This window comes from Homalodisca vitripennis, chromosome 8, assembly GCF_021130785.1.
Source record: "Homalodisca vitripennis isolate AUS2020 chromosome 8, UT_GWSS_2.1, whole genome shotgun sequence".
Lineage (NCBI taxonomy): Eukaryota > Metazoa > Arthropoda > Insecta > Hemiptera > Cicadellidae > Homalodisca > Homalodisca vitripennis.
The window spans coordinates 21,647,982-21,669,073 of record NC_060214.1 but is presented as its reverse complement, the minus strand read 5'-3'; the positions used below and the strand labels follow the sequence as shown (position 1 = coordinate 21,669,073).

Genomic DNA, 21,092 nt, shown 5'->3' with positions numbered 1-21,092 from the left:
ATGTTCGAAACCATGCCGCGAGTATAATGTCACTATGGTCGAAACCATGCCGCGAGTATAATGTTACTTATGATCGAAACCATGCCGCGAGTATAATGTCACTTATGTTCGAAACCATGCCGCGAGTATAATGACACTTATGTTCGAAACCATGCCACGAGTATAATGTCACTTATGTTCGAAACCATGCCGCGAGTATAATGTTACTTATGATCGAAACCATGCCACGAGTATAACGTCACTTATGATCGAAACCATGCCGCGAGTATAATTTACGATGTCATAATTTGTAGGATTTAATATTTTGTTACTACATTTTTAAGATTTTTCAGCAAAGCTCTCCAAAGAGTAAACAACTAATAAACATATAAAATAGTGTACAGTTTGATTCTATTACATGTGTTTAATATTCCTAATTTGTTTTACGTAGTATTAAATATGATCTATTCTGTTTTGACAATTTCATTGATGGGGTTGGTCTAGTCTGCTTTAGAAACCTGTCAAATCTGTGTTGGACCAATTGCTTTTCATCAATATAAAAATACAGCTGCAAGACCTTCGTCTATTTTACCATCGTATGGATCTATTATCGCTACAAAGGTATCCAATTTGCATTTTGACCATTCAACTATCAGAATTAAATGAGTTATAAACTTCAAATTTTACAAGCGACTTCAACGAATACTGGAACGTGGCACGCGGTGTAAGGTACCTCTCTCATTTATTACGCTTATCATTCATTTATACTTGCTAAAAATTATGTACAAAAATATGCAAGCTTCTCAGGTTAGTAATTGCGTGTTCGTAGATCCACCAGTTTAAGACAATACCACTCCTAGTGTGTATTATGGTGTGTTACCATATTACTTAATAGGAGTTTTAAAATATTACTTTTCTCACAATTATTATGCTCATCATTAATTTATACTTACTACTACTACTACTACTTACTACTTCTAGTTCATTCCTAAACCATAGAACACAGGACCTCCAAATTTCGAATCAAATTTCAAAACCTACTGGATATGGAGTTCCCCAGGGATCAATACTCAGTCCAATTCTTTTCCTGATATATGTTAATGACATTGAATCATCACTACTGCATGGAAAGCTTGTGCAGTACGCAGATGACACGACTATCTGTTTTAGAGGAAGTACAAAACAAAATTTAGAAATGCAAACCTTTGTTGACCTTAACAATTGGTCCAACATTTCAATAGCCTCAATCTTCAAATAAACTCATCAAACTCAAATTTTCTAAACTTTTCAATGCGCTCTATATATATTGAAAGAGGTCCTGCTGTTATGGTTGCAGATACATTATTGGAAGAAGTCTATTCTTCAAAGTTCCTTGGAATACACCTTCATCGAGGGTTGACATGGAAAAATCACATTGATTATGTTTGTGCCAAATTATCCTCAGGAGTTTATGTCTTAAGGTCTTTGGCAAAATATTGCCCGAGTCAGGTACTGATTACGGCGTACTATGGGCTAATTTATCCCCACCTTCCTTATGGAATCGTTTGTGGGGGGCCTGTGCAAACAACCATGTTATGAGTTTTCAAATTTCAAAAAAAGCAATTCGCATTATCGCTAATTTGAACTTCAGAGGGTCGTGCAGGACAGCGTTTAAAAATTTGCAACTGTTAACTTTGCCATGTCTCTACATCTTAGAAACAGCCTTATATTGTTTGTCTAAATGTGCCTTAACCAGAGGACGAGACATACATGAATATGAGACAAGAGGCAGAGATAACTACCGTTCGGAAATGCACAGAACGGTGGTTTATGAACATTTGCCTTCGCAGGCAGGTGTTAATTTTATAAACAGATTACCAAACAAAATTAAAAATGCCTCAACGCCCAAGGTGTTAAAGAACTTGTATAAAACTCTACCTGGCGTCAAACGCTTTCTAAAGTGTTGATGAGTTTCTGGCATTCAACTGGGAGACCACGCGATGAGGAAACTGACTCCAGCGCCGAAAGTGGGCGTAATTGGCATGGAATGAATGGGGAGTGAATGTTTGAATGTTTTAAGTTTAAATGTGGCCTTGATGTGGGATGAATGAAAAAAATTATACATGAAAATTGACGTTTCCTATGCAATGTGTATTGTCAATTGAAATTAAACGATTTGATTTGAATTGGCTACAAAATACGTAACAAAATGTGCGAGCTTTGCAGGTTAGTAATTGTGTGTTCGTAGATCGACCAGTTTGAGACAATACCACTCCAAGTCTGTGTTATAGTATAGGTCAATGTTCTTGACTATAGAGTGGGGTAGGTTAGGTTAAGGAGGAATCAGCTGATTCCTCACGTAAACACAGTTGAGATCATAATAAACAGCTGATGGGGCTACTGATGACGTCAAAGCCCCCCCTCCGTACTCGCTAACCCCCCCCCCACTCACTCCGACCTTCAGACAAGTCGATATCTGGGGATGGTCATTCCCCCTCCCATCCCTCCCCACCCACGACACAATGGGTCAAACAGGACACGCACAGTTATACTAGTCGCGTTTTATTAATCAATACCTCAATACGTTGAATGTAGTAAAATCGAGTCATCTATCTAACTTATGGCATTTTCATGCCTGTGAGAGTTTATAGCCGGTATTTACTCGCTGCCATAAAGTGTTTTGCTTCCTGTGAGAACATAAACAACTCCGACTATTTGAATTTTAATTGATGAATGTTAAAAGATTCAATAAAGCGTGTTATGAAATTCTAATTACCTATTACGTTTTGCAGTATTGAAGTTATTCTCTTATCATAGGAAACCTAATTGCAGCAAGCTTAATCTTTTGGAAAAGTTCGATGATATATTTAGATACAACTGGATTTAATGTTATAAATTTAATTTACTACGTACAAAATAAAATTAGTTTTAAACCATAAATTACAAATATTTATTTAAGATTAACAAAATTTATTTTAGTTTGTATTTTACAAGTATATAAAATATTATGTATTTATGAAAATAAATTATTGATACTAAAAATATATAATAAGATCTTTCTGTTCAAATTATCCTTAAAAACATAACTTTCAGAAGATATGTAATATTTAATTACCCCGATTGAGGATTAAATTGGAAAAATACCTCAGTTTGGAGATTTTAATGTCGTAGACGGAAGAAGGAAATTATTATTACTAATTTATAACGAAATATACTTTTTATACACTTTTAAAATAAAATAACCGAGCAAACAATGTCTTTTTTGGTTGATATATTTATATGTATTTTTAAGAATATGCATGCAAATTAAGAGTTCCCTGGATTCCTTATTTTATTTTCAAAAGTGTAAAGTATGTAGGGTTTTATATAGAATTCCAGTTTTTTTATGTTTTCCCAACATGTTTCAAAGGCAAAATATTTTTGTTTGAAATTTGTTTTTGACGAAGGATTGTGAAGGAAACAGGACTTTCCCGGTTATTTTCCAACCTTTCAGTGATACAAAATATCAGTAACACTACGTTTCGAGATCTGCAATCTGATCTCTTCTTCAGGTAAATAACTAACCTAACACATAATTAAAAACCAGGGTAAAATAAACAAATTATACCAGAGCGTTTTGACACACATAAATAAGGAATCACAACCAACATGTTGTGTGTAAACTGTTTCACTAACGCTGAAACATGCATTTAATAAAAAACAAAATACAACACTAATTTAAAACAATTATTACAACTGAAGTACAGAATACAGTTCACAATAGGTCTGCGTTCGCCGACCAACCGCCTACGACTGTCAGTTCACATTTCTAGTGAATAAATTGAAATTAGTTATCTTTTTGTACTTCCTTTATGCATAAAATATTTCAATATAAATTTAATTCCGTTGAAAAGTTAGAAGGGGCAGGTGGGACTTTTGGGACACCCGGTATATTATATATATATATTATTTAAGAAAATAACTATAGAACTAGGTTTTAAAAGCTTATATTTATTTTGTTTGTAAATATACTTATAGTTTAGCATTAAAAAATGTATATATATACGATTATAAATTTATTAAAATTTAAAAATTAGTACCGATTTAGATTTAAATCCTATGCAATCTGATAAAGTTTGTATAATATGAGCATAAATATAAATGTTTTATTACTTTATTTTTTTATTATTCAGTTATGGTACTCATAATAAAATCATAATTGTTATCTTTATTTAACGTTCAAATAAATTTAACATGAGTCACTGTTTAAAAGTGTTTTATGTTAATATTAAAAGCCACTATTTAAATTAGAATACCTTACGATCAATTAGGAATATTGTTTGATTCATTAGACCCATTGCTGTCATTTTGGACATTTTCATTTTCAGTTGGCCTGTTATATCTTAAAATTATGGATTGAAAAAAAAAATATTTTTTAACTATGACGAAACTATAAGTACCAAAAAAGCTAGCTTATGCTAATCAAAATAAAAAATTTCACTATTCAGGTTATTTTCAAAGAAGTAGTATGAAATAGTAATTATTAAAAGAATGTTTTTATATAAAACACCCTATTTCAGTTTCGTATGCTTATATCTAAGGTGTCATATTTAGAAAAAAAGTATTAAGACAATCGTGACTCCAATACTACCATCAATAATTGTATACAAGAGCATAATTCTGTGTTATATTCTACATCCTACTATCCTGATAACACTTGAGTGTACTGGTGGCGATTTTGATATCCTCATTACAACTATATTAAACTTAGAATACTTTGTTTAGACTGTAGCCTATTTGTAGTCATATAATGATACCTCACTTTAAAGACGTAATAATTTCATAATGTCGTCTGGATGCGTATCAATAATTAACATACATCAGACGATATTTAGTATTTCAGTACATTTATTAGTCATTTCTAAAAAAAAAAAACTGTCCTACACTTAATTGAAAATCTACATTATATACGTATATACTTTCCAAAAACAGGAATCATAAGGACCAGCTATAGAGAAACAACTTTGCATTTTTTCCTATAAGAATAATGTTAATTCTCAAAAACTTTTACGACCATATTTTTTTACCGCAGTGTCTTGGGAGATGACTTATTTCGATTACATAATAAATACACATCCAAGCGCTCTTTTTTAGTTTCTTTCGGTACTTTTAATAGTTGTAAAGAAAAATCTCAAAACTTTCTACTTCATCATTGAGATATTAAAAATTATAATACTTACAAAAAACTAATGATTTTGATGAGCTTGTTAGTACGCATAGTAAATGTTTTGTTCTTGCAACATTTTGATATTACTTTCCGAATAACCATTAAAAGTAGTATATAGTAACTAAAAAAACTATGTTACTATCTTTGGGGTATTTACATCTTTAAAATAAGCAATCTCATATAACTTTACGAGTAAAAAGTTCGTAATGGTACGTAAGGTTAAACATTGTTCTTATGAGGTTAAAACCGAGATGGTTTCCATTAAACAAGCTCTTAACGTCCATATTCAGCTTTGACTCAAGAACCCGAGATTCTAGAATAACCCTGCCTCTTCACGAGTCAGGGAGGCCACTTACACTGGGGGGCAAACACCCTCAAAAGTGGCAGACAAATAATTACTTCCTCTTCCTCTACCTCCATAAAAGATGAGACCTCAAAGAGTCTCATCATGCCTTTGACATGCGTCACTTTATTACTTTCGATTCCTGCCGAACAAAAAGCCATTGACGCTCCGTCAGAAACCATGAGTAAGCCGTTCCAACATCTTAAATGTTTCAAAATTTAAATTTCAAAATAAAAATATACCAAAAAAAGTTATTAAATTGTTTAAAATATAAACCGGTATCTTCAAAATTTCCGATCTTCAATCTGTATTTCAAGTTGAGCACAGAAAAAATGTGTCTTCCACAATATTAAGAGCCAATGCCAATACAGCATAATACAATACAGCGCAGTATTCAGCTCAGGTGTGTGTTGTGTACCAGGTGACCGTTATAACACGAAGGGGGATGATGAATTAAGCCCATCTGTCTCCCGACATGGCATATACAAGCCGTGTAATCACAAACACCTAACGATGAATACCATCATAGACGTGATTTAGTTTTCATACTTTATTAAATTATTAAGTGAAAAATACTAATTTATTAGATAACAAAACTATTTACGGAGGAAACATGTTTTATTAACTAAGCGTTATAGAAGCCTCAGGGGCAGGAAAAGTTCTTTCCTGTCTGTCAAAAACAAAGAATGTGTTATTATACCAGGCGAAGTAGGGGTAAGAAGCCCTCTCTAACACTTGACCTGAGGACCAACGGCTTAAATGTGACTTCCGGACCACCACCAATGGCCGGGCAGACGGGCTGCCTGCAATCCCTTAGTATCCATGAGACGTTTCAAGAAAATATCACCTGTAGACTGGCAACTAATGTTTACTTACAGTTGCGACGGTGTATGTCCATTCACGGGATTTTCTGAGCGTCCTTGAACCTAACAACTTGAAATAGCCTAGCACAAGTTCTCTTTTGTCTGTTCTGGAAGTAAGTCAGTAAAAATTCCTTTTCTCTATGATTGTCTGGCTGTAAGATTAAACGAGCTTTGATCGTCACCGAGCATTCACCACGAAATTGAACCGATATTTCTAATCAATAAATTAAAGAAAAAAATTACTAATAAATAAAAAAAAATAAAAAATACATACTTAATATATAAGAAATGTTTGAAGAAAATTATTCCAAATTCCACTTTAATAAAACTTTGGCTTTATGAGAGGAATGGTTGAGGTTATGAGGAATTAAACGACAGCTGTGTTTGTTGTTGTATGCAGGATTTAGTTTTCACATATAGTGTGCTGATACTAAATGGAAATTCAGTTTTTTGTTTTACTATTTACTAATCCCGGATATATTAAAATTTAGGTAGAATTGGTAATATTATATAATGTTGTGTTCTTTGCTTACATAAAAGTTTAGTAAATCAGTTATGGTTATCAGACTTTCCATTCTTGCGAAGACACGCTTTGTGCTACATGCAAAATTCTAAAACTTTTACAAGTACTACAACTATAAAAACATATAACATTTCAAATAACATTAACTGTAAATCAAAGAATATAATTTATCAGTTGTCATGCAAATTTAGTCCCAAGGACTACTGTATATCGGTTTAACGACAAAAAAGGAAACGAAAAATAGGTTTCACAACAGGAATTAGCTCATAATGTAATATTAAATAACTGTTACTCATTAAAAGTTATTTGTAAAGTACCAAAAGGATCTTCTAAAATTCAACTGGAAATAGAAGAAATCCATCAATTAGTAAAAATTATCTCTTGTTTTGAATAAGACATTTTCTGTTAAAAATAGTCCCATTAATATAAAACAAAATTTAAAGTCTATTATCTTGTTATGAATTTACAACTCAAAAAGGACAAAATTATTCATATTTGAATTTTAAGATGTTAGAACGCAATTTTGTAACTGTTTATCTTATTTTTAATATGAAACGACATCCCATCATGTCTTATAATATAAAAAGGGGTTAGTAAACTTACTCTACAAATATATATTGAAATTTATATTAGAACATTTCTGATACTAAAAACTCATTATATATTTACTGTTATTCTTTGTATATATTTATATCATTTTTGAGAACGACATTATGTCAAAATTGTAAAGGATTGTACGAAGTCTTTTTCTTTTATTGTTATAAGAATATAATGTATATATATATATATATATATATATATATATATATATACATATAAATATCAAGAGAACAAGCAACACAACAAATAAAAAAAAAATAAAAAAAAATGTAAATACGCAACTAAAATATTCAAAAACACAGCTGTTATATCATTAATGACACAGATGGAAATATATATGTATATTTGTATTATTAAAACGTTAGAGACCAAGATGGAATTTTTCACTACTTTAAAGACCAGTGGGGCATAGTCCGGAGGGATTTTCGAACTAAGAGTACGCCTACATTCTTACCAGGGCTCGTAAGAATGACCATGTGACATTTTTGCGTGAGTGCAATCTGTTTAATAGTTTACGAGTCAAAGCAAACAAAGGCTCTTTCTCATTAAAATATTATTAGGATGCAATACTAAATCAAAATGTTACGTGATCACCTGAAGTCATCCACTGGAAGAGTACTGAATAAGATAGCAGTTCTCGAGCGTACAAGTTTAGTCCGTGTAGAAAGCTCTTTGCTAAAGTTTGCCTTTGACGAAGTGGGAAAATCCGATTATAAGGGTTTGGGCCTAAGACACGCTCTCTTGGACGACAGGTCCCTCTGCTAAGTCAGTTACAATGATTGAGAAACCAAATAGAATATTGACTAGTTATTTCTTGCTTTAGATTACCTTGGCAGGTCCCTCTGTTAAGTCAGTTACAATGATTGAGAAACCAAATAGAATATTGACTAGTTATTTCTTGCTTTAGATTACCTTGGCAGGTCCCTCTGTTAAGTCAGTTACAATGATTGAGAAACCAAATAGAATATTGACTAGTTATTTCTTGCTTTAGATTACCTTGGCAGGTCCCTCTGCTAAGTCAGTTACAAGGATTGAGAAACCAAATAGAATATTGACTAGTTATTTCTTGCTTTAGATTACCTTGGCAGGTCCGTCTGCTAAATCAGTTACAATGACTGAGAAACCAAATAGAATATTGACTAGTTATTTCTTGCTTGAGATTACCTTGGCAGGTCCCTCTGCTAAGTCAGTTACAATGACTGAGAAACCAAATAGAATATTGACTAGTTATTTCTTGCTTTAGATTACCTTGGCAGGTCCCTCTGCTAAGTCAGTTACAATGACTGAGAAACCAAATAGAATATTGACTAGTTATTTCTTGCTTTAGATTACCTTGGCAGGTCCCTCTGCTAAGTCAGTTACAACGATTGAGAAACCAAATAGAATATTGACTAGTTATTTCTTGCTTTAGATTACCTTGGCAGGTCCGTCTGCTAAATCAGTTACAATGACTGAGAAACCAAATAGAATATTGACTAGTTATTTCTTGCTTGAGATTACCTTGGCAGGTCCCTCTGCTAAGTCAGTTACAATGACTGAGAAACCAAATAGAATATTGACTAGTTATTTTCTTGCTTTAGATTACCTTGGCAGGTCCCTCTGCTAAGTCAGTTACAATGACTGAGAAACCAAATAGAATATTGACTAGTTATTTCTTGCTTTAGATTACCTTGGCAGGTCCCTCTGCTAAGTCAGTTACAATGATTGAGAAACCAAATAGAATATTGACTAGTTATTTTTTGCTTTAGATTACCTTGGCAGATCCCTCTGTCTAAGTCAGTTACAATGATTGAGAAACCAAATAGAATATTGACTAGTTATTTCTTGCTTTAGATTACCTTGGCAGGTCCCTCTGCTAAGTCAGTTACAATGATTGAGAAACCAAATAGAATATTGACTAGTTATTTCTTGCTTTAGATTACCTTGGCAGGTCCCTCTGCTAAGTCAGTTACAATGACTGAGAAACCAAATAGAATATTGACTAGTTATTTCTTGCTTTAGATTACCTTGGCAGGTCCCTCTGCTAAGTCAGTTACAATGACTGAGAAACCAAATAGAATATTGACTAGTTATTTCTTGCTTTAGATTACCTTGGCAGGTCCCTCTGCTAAGTCAGTTACAACGATTGAGAAACCAAATAGAATATTGACTAGTTATTTCTTGCTTTAGATTACCTTGGCAGGTCCCTCTGCTAAATCAGTTACAATGATTGAGAAACCAAATAGAATATTGACTAGTTATTTCTTGCTTTAGATTACCTTGGCAGGTCCCTCTGCTAAGTCAGTTACAATGACTGAGAAACCAAATAGAATGTTGACTAGTTATTTCTTGCTTTAGATTACCTTGGCAGGTCCCTCTGCTAAGTCAGTTACAATGACTGAGAAACCAAATAGAATATTGACTAGTTATTTCTTGCTTTAGATTACCTTGGCAGGTCCCTCTGCTAAGTCAGTTACAATGATTGAGAAACCAAATAGAATATTGACTAGTTATTTTTTGCTTTAGATTACCTTGGCAGATCCCTCTGTCTAAGTCAGTTACAACGATTGAGAAACCAAATAGAATATTGACTAGTTATTTCTTGCTTTAGATTACCTTGGCAGGTCCCTCTGCTAAGTCAGTTACAACGATTGAGAAACCAAATAGAATATTGACTAGTTATTTCTTGCTTTAGATTACATTGGCAGGTCCCTCACCTTTTCAATCTCCATTTGTTACGCAGCAGAACTGGCTAAATTTGTATAATAATTTCTTTATTTTGTTATAATTTTAATTATTTTTACAGTTTCTACGAAAACTAAGCAAATGTATTTTTCCCATGTTTTTACAACACATTCACCATGATTAAACGTGTTCAATACTTAAAACTAATACTCCACATAATTTTAAATTACATTTTTATTACAGGTACTACAGTTTGAAATTTAAACATACTTAATACTAACGACAATATATGATTAATGTTATCTTATCCACAATAAAATATACTGTAATATGCATTGTTTAAACATACGATAGCATAAGCATTCATTAGGAAACTAATTGAAGATAAATGATACTGCTAATATAGTAGAAGCTAAGAGCCAACACTGTATACTAAGTACACTAGCTTTTCTTGGAATCGATAAAGGTATTTTTCCTAAGGCAGAAATTGGTCGTTGGCCAAAAAATATTAATGTAGTATTTTTTGTTCTCTTAGGCCAAGGACCTTAGAAATGCTTCCGGAGTGACCGGATATTCAAGGTATGTAAGATTAGGGGGTAGGGGCCAATATCCTATCGAGATCCACTAGGAAGAATTTAGAGAACAAATCTCAAAGTCATCCCGGAAGAAGGGGAGGCCAGCTCTGAACCAGCCTCTCCAGTCAAATCAGGCAGGGGGTGGCACACCTTTGTTGAGGCTAGCAAGAACCTTTGATACTTAGGGAACGAACCCCACCAACTCCAACAGTCATCTCCCGCAGTAGACTAGACCTATCGAATTACCCTTGCAGCCCAGAATCTCGGCATTTACGGTTAGTGATGTGCCGCTCCTGGACATCCATAAGTTTGCCCAGATTTAAGTGACACATCGGTTTTTCCTGTGCCCAGTGGTGGGTTCAACTGGAAGGTATACACTAGCCAGAAGTGACCCTCCTTGAGGTTGCAATGGGAGGGAGGTTTGAACCCGAAATACTCCAAACTGACCGTGATACTCATAAATAACAATTAAACATCGTCAGACAACTATATACAGGGTTAGTCGTCCCTTTAAGGGTCTTTGACGTGTTTGACGTTTGGCTTTAAGCATCTAAAGTTACAAAAAATGTAAACTAAGAAAGAACTGTTTTTCATATTTTTACCCTTTTTATACCCCGCCATTCGACCCCTTCCGCAAATTTTCGTTCATATCGTTCTTAGGGAAGTTTCCCCGTCGATTTCCAGAAAAACTAGATTTGTTTGTGCAATGCAAACTTGCTCTAGGCTTCTGCTAAGGTACAAATCATAAAATTTTTCTTCATTTTTCTTTGAAATATTTGATTAAATATCGACAACATAATATAAATAGCAAGTATTATTTTAAATTGTACCCTCGTCTCCAGTCGGCTATTTCTACATATTCGTTATCAATCACGTTCATTTCAGTGACACTAGATATTCTGTTTACTCGTTTGTTCGTTTTCCTCTGTTTTATATAGAGACACAGTGAGCTCACCAGGGCCATTGTTGACGCTAACATAATGACGACATTTAAGTGATCGGTAAATAGTGTACATAGGAATTGTTTTGTTTTAGTGATGACGTAATTGGCAGTATCAGGCGCATCTTGCTGAGTCGGAGATTCGACCGAGGAGAACCATTTGGTGAGTTCGGCATCTGAAACACAGGAGGCCTTGTTAATATTATGAATGTGAAACAAAATCTAATTATTTTTAAGATATGTTGATGAACCTTTATTGAAAAAGGATTCCGTCGGTTTTGTGGCCAGAAAATATAAATACAATTCTTTATAGTTTTTATTAGCTTCAGTTAACAATGAAAAAGTGTTATTTTTCAGCATTTTTTACTTTAAAGAATGCGAGGGGAGGATGGTACAGCTAATAGCCTAACTCTCTCATGACTCAGAGTACAGCACGTTCCAAAGTCTATACGCTACTAACAGGCGCTAAGTTATAATATATTTGCCTTTAAAATAAATTTCTGGTTGAAATTTATGCTTGAGTGTACGTATGCGTGTACAATGGCTATTAACACACGCTTTTTATTTATTTATTCATCAACAGTATCCACCATTTTTACAATAATAATTAATAATATTTGAATAACCCAATACAATTTTTTAACAGATATTTTTGATCGTGGCAACGAGTTTAACTCTACATCGGCGTTGGTACGTAATATAATTCATTTGAATCAGAGGTTCTCATCTAAGGGCAAAGCTTACGAAAAGCGTGCGTAGTCGCAGGAAACAGCTATTTTATAATAAGACAGAAGAGAAGGGATTATACTTATGAGTTCTCTACCTCGACAAGTGTTGTAATGGTCGAGGACCATCCCTTCAGGACAAGTACAGTTGGCCGTGTGAGATGAGGACTTTGCGCAGCCGTGGGAACAGTTGTAACTGGCGCACAAGTACTTTGCGCTCGGCGTCTGTCTCTCTGGATGATATATTTTAATGTCATGAATCGCCTAAAACAAGGATTAATTCTTGCATACTAAATCAATACAAGTCACATCACACCAAGTAGTGTACAGGCTTCGCCGAGGTTGTACGCAGAATGTTAAGCCAAGAAAGCAAAGCTCATTCAAATTCAAATTTTACTTTATTGCAGTATAAATTTTTTTCAACTGTATTGCATGCGTCTAGCTTATTCTAATACTACTTTTATAGAAAAGTTGTATTAGAATAAACAACTTAAAACAAGCTCAACTTGCTCAGTTGTTGTAAAAGCTTCAACTTATAGAAGTTGAAGCTTTTTTTGTTTGTTTATGTTCGCAGGGGGTTGGAAAATCCTCCCAGTACTTCTAGATGTTCCTGACTCTTGCCGACGAAAAAACCACCCTTTTCTGTCATCTTCTAAATTTTTACAACTGTATTGCATGCATGTAACTAATTCCAAAACAATTATTCTATAAATTGAAGTTTAAAACATCAATTTTGACCAATGTTACATTAATTAAAACATTTTTTTACAATTGTCAACAATTTCATTCATTTCGGCAATAGAGTTAACAAAATAGTTTTATTGCTCCCATCGATTTATCATGAACTCATCAAAACGCATTCGACACTAAAAAATATCTTAATCGAGCTTTGAAACGCTTCTTTGTTACCAATATTCTTTGATGCACGTTGATCACTTTAACTCCGACCTAATATGGAAGTTGTTCATAAGCCATCGTTCTGTGAGACTGAATCCTCAGGTTGTCCCTTCCCCTCGTATTATATCCATGGACGACACTACCCTGACTCAAATCGCATTTGTATCTACAATAAAGGGCAGCCTCCAGGATATAGAGGCAGGGCAATGTCAGTAATCCCAAATTCCTGAAGGCATATGTACACGACTCTCTAAATTTCAATGTTAAATAATTCTGACTGCCTTCTTTTGTAGCTGAAAGGCTCTTATAAATTTGCATTTTTTGCAACCCATTCCCAAGATATCCGGTGGACAGACAGACGTGCAGACAACAGACAAAATATAAATTTTTAAACTTATCTAGGAGACAAAAGTGAAATTATGGGAGCCTACTGAGTAATAGGCTTCGATGACGCTCATCCACAATTTTCAGGTGTATGCACAGTATTGTCTACAAATAAAATATATATTAGAATGTCTTTCTGCATTTTGTTTATATAATTAGGTTTTATAGCAGAATTAGGCACTACAACGCAAGAATGCCCTTAAATAAAATCTTCTCTCCAAATTTTACATCGGCATTCCCTTTTAATATTCTTTTTACTGTATGAGTAAACCACATGTGGTAGTAAGTTACACGTTCAAGTTCAATATAAAATTCAAGAATAAACATATAACAAATGTTTACATTTTTCACGCAACCCATAGGTTGCGCGTGACAAGAACGTAGCCAGGAAAAAGTTTTTGGGTGAGAGGGGGTCCAGACAACTGATATTTTCCCGCAGTGAAAAGAGAGTAAGGCCCTATCTTGTTCTTTAAATACTTCTTGACCCGTTTCTTTGTCTATTTATCTATTCTTCTTGAACTATAACAAGGTGTAATAAAATGGTTGGGCTGGCTATGCATTTTCAGATTCTATTATTTTGTGAATCTAAGCTAAAGATTAATAAAAATGTCTCTCCAATTTCCATTTAATTTTTTGTTTTTTGTTTATTAAAACAACTTTATCTTTGTTGTTATTTTTACGATTATTACAAAAATCTTGGTTAACGAATTCTAATATTTTCAAAATGGCGACCATTCAATTTTTGTTTTATGGAACATCTATTGAACCATTGTTTTTGTTAAAATTTCATAAGAAACAAAAAAGTTATTAAAATAAATTTTCCTTCTCAAGGATAACTTATTTGTAAAAATCGGTTGACGTAACTATTGTATGGAAGGTTTCGGTTTGACAATTTTTGTTATTATTTGTGACAAGCTAAAACGAAAATACTTTTATATATTATGGCAGCAGCTGGAGTAGTTGCAAATGCAACGAAACCTGAGTAGTGAAGTAACTATACAAATGAATTCAGTAAATTCGAACCAAGTAAATTCAATTTTAATGCTTTTGTAATAGTGATATGTTCCAAATAATGATAGTGAAGGTATTGGCTCGGGTGTACGTATATTTAGTATTCAATACCTGATGGGGAGATCAGATACGGGGTTTCGAAACGTAGTGTTTCTTGGTGTCCTTAAGATCAATTTAAAAATACGCAAACGGCAAATCTCATTGTATGATACGAACCATAATCGAAGTCAATGTTGCCTAAATATAAATGAAACTACATGAAAAAGGTCAGGTCATTTTCAAGATAGAGAGGCAGACTAATAGAAACGATTTTTTTACCTCGAGTGATAGGCTTCGCTGACGCTCAGCCAAAAACGCTACAATTTATGAAGGTGTATTTCTATACCCTTTACCTCACTGGAATAGTAGATCCGTGTAATTTTATCCGGGTCGCATCTAGGAGCCAGACGACACACGTGTATAGAGTACCAATCCTCCCTAAGGGTTCCCCACACAACGGTGTCGTTGTACACGTCCAGGCTGAAGGCATTGTGACACAAAGTTCCACTGTAGAGCACATGCAACTCAGAGGGAGAGTCATCGTAGTCCACTGTAGCCAAGTAGTACTGGTCCGAGCTCTCCTCGTGTGCCCCTATTACGTATATCAGCTGGTGATGAACGTCTACAGATATTTTCTTTACGATGGGGATTCTACTTTTTAGATTCTCGAAGACCATGTAATATTCTGTCTCCAGTGAGTATGACACCAGGGCGTCCTCTTTGATGGCAAAGATTTTTCTGCAAACATACCCACTTAAATAGGACTTTGGTTCAATGCGGAAGAAGATAAAGGTTGCCTTAATGTTTTAAACTAATTAGTAACAGGAAATGGGTTTAGTTGTTATTAAACGGATATTTTACTCTTAAACTATCTAAGAACATTGATTTTTGAACAGTGAACAGCAGCACTGATCAAGGTCACTGAATTGGTTAAATATTTGGATTCAAAATAGTAGTGAAATTACATTAAAATTTTCACTTTTGAGAACAACTTCAAACAATTTTACGCATTTTTTTCACAGATTTATGATAGATGTCTCCTGCTAAAGATAACCTTAAAAAAGCTTAAATTCTACAAGCTTAAATGTACAATTTGGTTATAAAAGTGCAAGGAATGCAAGGTTTGTGATATTTCTTTTGTATAAATGACAAGAATACCTAAAACTGTAAAGATGGATGGACGCGTATTATTATTACAGTAGGGACCACGAAAGTGTGCAGTTGGCGGTGACCAATAGAATGGACAGCCTTCGCGACGTTGGTTGCCACTCAGCACGGAGCGCTACGGTTATAGCGGGAAGAAAGTTTGGCAACGTCGCTCAGTTCTCGTTGGCTGCTCCAAGGTCACGCGCGAAATAGGCTCCTCCCTCAACTGCAATTTCTGGTGGTCCCTACTGTATACTTAATATGAGAGATCTCCCAAACTCCATGTATAGAACTACGTCATTGAAGTTAGCATTGTTCTTATGAGATTAAAATCAAGATGACCATCATTATAGCCATTTAAAATCGTTTGTAGCAAAATCAAATCTATGCATAATATCTTACAGCAAAGCGTTAAACTAAAACAATTGACGATTTGACGTTTTTCTGCTAGGGCGTTCCTAACGTATACAATTTCCCTCAAAGAGGCGATGAATTGGAGAACCTCTTATTGTAATGTATTTTTGTGGATTGGTATATTTTAAAAGCTAGCCGTCCCACAATGTAAAGTGTTGTAAGTATTACAGTTTTAGCTTACTGCACAAATTTATACTGCAAAGTTGTGGTTTGTTCTGCTTAGGGCAAATAGCAACGAAAATTAATGCAAGGACATGAACGAGTTTACTAGAGAGAAAAAGAAGAAAAATCCTTGACTGTTAAATCTCTCCCATGACATGTTTAGTTGAAATTAAAAAGATTAGTATTTAGGTTAATCAAGTAGTTTAATTTGCATAACCGACGATGTTTTTTCCGTATTCCAAATTAAAAAATATTATAATTCTCGGTTTCAAAATAACAGGAGTCCTTGTAAATACTGTCCTTACTACCTAAATAATCACTTATGCTCAGCCATCCACTACTTATCTTTGAGTATCCCAACATTTACAATTACATTACAAGATTGTGCCAAATATGATAACATTTTTTCAATTTCGAAAGAACATACAAAGTATGTTCTAGAGGGTAGAATTGTTTCCATTACACTTTTCACTGCTAACCACAAAAGCTAATTGTTCCTTACGGGAATTCGTATATGAGCCGAAGTAAGAATAACATCTTTCGGACACCCCAGTAACAGGTCACGTGTTTATAGCTGGCGCCTTCATATAAACTTGTTATAATCTTTCCAAAATGTTTTTCTCGCAATTATTTTACCTTACAGTAGTTATAGGTGTATTCCTACATTCCTGATATAACCTTAATTCACGTGTATCCACGTTTAAAAATGTAACTAATTTGAGTTAGAACTATCAGTGTACTTATAGAAAGGTTTCTAGTGGGTCAGAACATTTAGTAGTTTTTTTTTTTTTTTTGTTCTCTTAGGACAACAAGCTTATAAATGTGCATGCATTTAGTCCTATACGAACCTTAGCGCTGCTTATGGAGTGACAGGATATTCAGTATGGGTAAGGTTAGTGGGTAGGGGCCGCCTCCTATCGAGATCCATGAGGAATGATTAGGGCACAAATCTCAAAGTCGTGTACCCCCAAAATAAAGGGAGGCGAGCTCCGAACCAGCCTCAGCCTTTCCAGTCAACGCAGGCAAGGGGTGGCACACCCTTCTTGAGGCTAGCAAGAACCTCTGATACTTAGGGAACGTACCCCACCAACTCCTACAGTCATCTCCCGCAATAGACTAGACCTGTCGAATTACTCTTGCACCCCAGACAGTGTTTAGTGATGTGCCACTCCTGCACATCCATAAGGTTGCCCAGATTTAAGTGGCACATCGGCTTTTGCTGTGCCCAGTGCTAGGTTCAACTGGAATGTGTAAACCAGCCAAAAGTGATCCCTGCTGGGACATTTACTAGTTAGGAAAGAATGATGTAATTATCTTGTACCGTTATTATAGTACATATGTTATATTACTTTGGAGCTAATACTTTATAAATCAAAACAACTTCTTCGGAAATACTTGATTTATTCCGAATTAAAGTTCACCTAAAAAATTTAACAAAGTTTACAAACTTTAGATTTGATTTTCTTCTAAACTTCTCACAATCGATCAAATCTAATTAAGAGTCTGATCAAAAAGAATTAAAATTAAAATGAAACTAAAAATGTATACTTCTCCAAAAATGGTTTCAATTAACAAAATAAAATAAAAAGTTATCTTCTCAAAATATTCAAAATCAAAATAACACAAAACTTCATATTAACTTTACGGCCAAAATTTAATTCACAATACTTCAAAATTGAATTAATTCTCAGACTCTGTAATATGGGAAACTTTAGAAATTTAAACACAATAGTATAAAAATAAAAGATTTAACTAAACGCTGGTACGGGACTTACTACTTTGAAGACTATGGAGGCTGATAGGAAACTAAAAACGCACTAAAGAAAATTTATAACTTGATTTGAATTTACACCCGATTAAAAAAATTACTCTAGATCCAAACTATAGGATTAGAGGAAGAACTACTGCTTCTCTAGTGGACGTCCGTACGCTGTCGTCAATACTCCAACACTGGTCCCCCTCTCTCCGGGAACCGGCTCGGAACGTATCACCATAGTCATCTCGATCAGCTGATGTACCGGTCTAACCAACAAACAATGTCCACGCACCGCGTCTAGTTAACAAAAGAGCCTACTTCCTACCGCGATTCAGCATAAATAATTACAACTACGGTACAATCTACAGAAAGAAATTGAACAGTATTTGCATACCTGACAAAAGGATCCAAACGCAATTGTACGTGCCCTGATGGAAGGTGTAACCATCTTCGATGTGTAAAACCCAAGTCATATTTATAGCAGGACGTTGAAGTATAGAACTGTTCCAATGGAAGCCAGTATATCTCTTTATCTTTCCAGTCAACTGATAGATCATGTATTTTCCCATAATTATAGTAAACTTTCTTCAGTGTGTTGAATTTCAAGAAGAAGTTATTATACTCTGTTCTAAAAAACCAATGCAAATTAATTAATCTAGTGTAAAGACTAAACAGTTATAGTATCTTACAAATAAATCAACTACTGTACTATACCTTATACATTGTATAAGCACGCGACCGACCCGATTTCCTTGAAATCTATAGATACATTTCCTAAAGACAGAAATCCATCGTTTCAGGTACAGATCGAAGTGATAGGGTATTAAAAAGGTAAAAGTATATAAATGTGACCATTGTGCTTAGACCAACGTTTTATTAGTTTGATACACCAACCAAAACCCACGGCATAGGTGGTGGTTCTGAAGTACGAAATAAAGCCTTTAAGCCCCAGGTTAAATCCCCCCAGGTTAAGGTCCCCATTAGTGACGGATTACCTTCGCCTGGTAAAATGAAACATCACTTTACTTTACTTTTACATACATAACTAGATATATAGATATAATATATATATGAGAGAGGCGGTCAATTTTACAAGCTAGAAAAAATATAAGCAGAGAAAATTATTCTTGGTTTATAATTTTAACCTTTTTGATACCTTCCTATTTCGACTCCCAGCAAAACTAGAGTGGCTGACGATGGATTTTATTCTTAGAAAAAGTTTCTTTATCGATTTCCAAATAGAAAAGTTTGCGTACCCTTGTACAAATTGGCAAATTGGCTCTAAGCTCCTAGACTACAAAAAATTATAGCATCATTGCCTTCGAGATTAATCTGTATTGTCTTATAAATTCAATTACAGTAGGTGCTACGAAATAGTAGCGGTGATCTATAAAACTGGACAGGCCCGCGCGACGTTGCCACACGACATACTGAGGTTTCAGCAAGTTTGGCAACGTCGCACAGTCCTCATTGGCCGCACCAAGGTCACGCGCCAAATAGGCTCCTCCCTCAACTGCACTTTCTGGTGATCCCTACTATAGTTATAATTTGTGCTTGTGTAGGTGCGTAGTGTTTATGTGTCAGTGGATAAGTTGTACGATGAATATATAAATGTTGTAGTTTGTATGATGCTATACAATTTTGTATAAATATACAATTTTGTTTATTATGTTTACATCCGGCACACGGTACAAGAAATTCTAATAGCCTAACTGATGTTAAGTTTTGCAGGGTTAGATAAGTTATAACTATTTTCAACCTCGTGCATTTATACTCATGTATCTACGTATTTAATGTAAGAAATTAAGTTTCATTCTTATTAAAAAATTATTTTATAGATAAAATACATTTATAGTTACAACATATTTTGCAACAGACAAAATAAAGAGACTGCTCAAATTACAAATGAGTACGTGGCTTTACCGGGAGGAAAATTATGAGTTATAACCTCAACTTTATACTTAGACTATGGTGGGAAGCGTTGAATCAATGTGACTGTTGAGTTTAGCCCCAGTTCATCTTCCACTTCCTTTATCAAGTCTGTGAGGGCGTCATATTTTAGACGCTTCGCTAAGAGGAAAATGAACTGGATCTAAACTCAGTATTCACACTAGATTTTATATTATAATTGTTATTTTTATAAACCTATAATACACTACTTTTAACTTATTAGAGTATCAAATACAGAAATACAGACCTTAAACCTGCTGGATAATAAGGGTATAAATAGTCAGGAACTAATTAGGCATATAACAGAACATTTCAAAGTTGCATATGCCTTATACGATAATATAGTGCTTTAATTACCTTAAAATTGCATTGTAAGTAGCAGCAAACACTGTATCCTGTGAATATAAATAGTCGACGGCATATGTAGACTCTCCGTACTGCACAGATTTTATGGATTCTTCTTCTGAGGAGTAAATCTCTAATCCTTTGTCAGAGGCCATGAAGAGTTGTAAGGGGGTTTCCTCTGAAATAAAATCAACAAAAAAATAAAATTTTGAATCTCTTTAAATGATCGCTCTGTTAGGTTACATCTGAAACGAATATTCATCCAAAACCACAAACATTTACCTAATTTAGTTGACTTGAAATATATCTATATACATTTGCATGTTGTGAGGTATACATGATACATCTTTGGGAGCGTCGATGGCCGAGCGGTCTAAGTCGTCGGTTTTTGGGTCTGAGTTACAGATAGCCCAGGTTCAAATCCTGTCCGTGACCGTTGCACTTTTTATCAGTTTTATCGACCGTGTACTGTATCAACTCTCCCCCTTAAGATCCTCGCACAGGCCATTGGCCCATGAGGGCAGAATAAATGTTAAAAGGGGATCGGCCTCTCCTTGTTATTAAAAAAAAATTAAATATACAAAGCCTGGG

The 21,092-nt window shown here is 34.4% G+C and overlaps 1 protein-coding gene across 1 annotated transcript; it reads right to left on the bottom strand.

The window, feature by feature from the left end:
• Positions 1–10,994: 10,994 nt before the first annotated feature.
• LOC124367112 (low-density lipoprotein receptor-related protein 1B-like) lies at positions 10,995–20,668 on the bottom strand. The gene is made up of 5 exons (XM_046823766.1): positions 20,514–20,668; positions 18,601–18,834; positions 15,082–15,466; positions 12,496–12,661; positions 10,995–11,848 (listed from the first exon to the last, which is right to left on the bottom strand). The coding sequence occupies exons 1-5, from the start codon at positions 20,654–20,656 to the stop codon at positions 11,547–11,549; spliced, it is 1,230 nt and encodes a 409-aa protein (XP_046679722.1). The 5' UTR covers positions 20,657–20,668; the 3' UTR covers positions 10,995–11,546.
• Between the last annotated feature and the right edge of the window lie 424 nt (positions 20,669–21,092).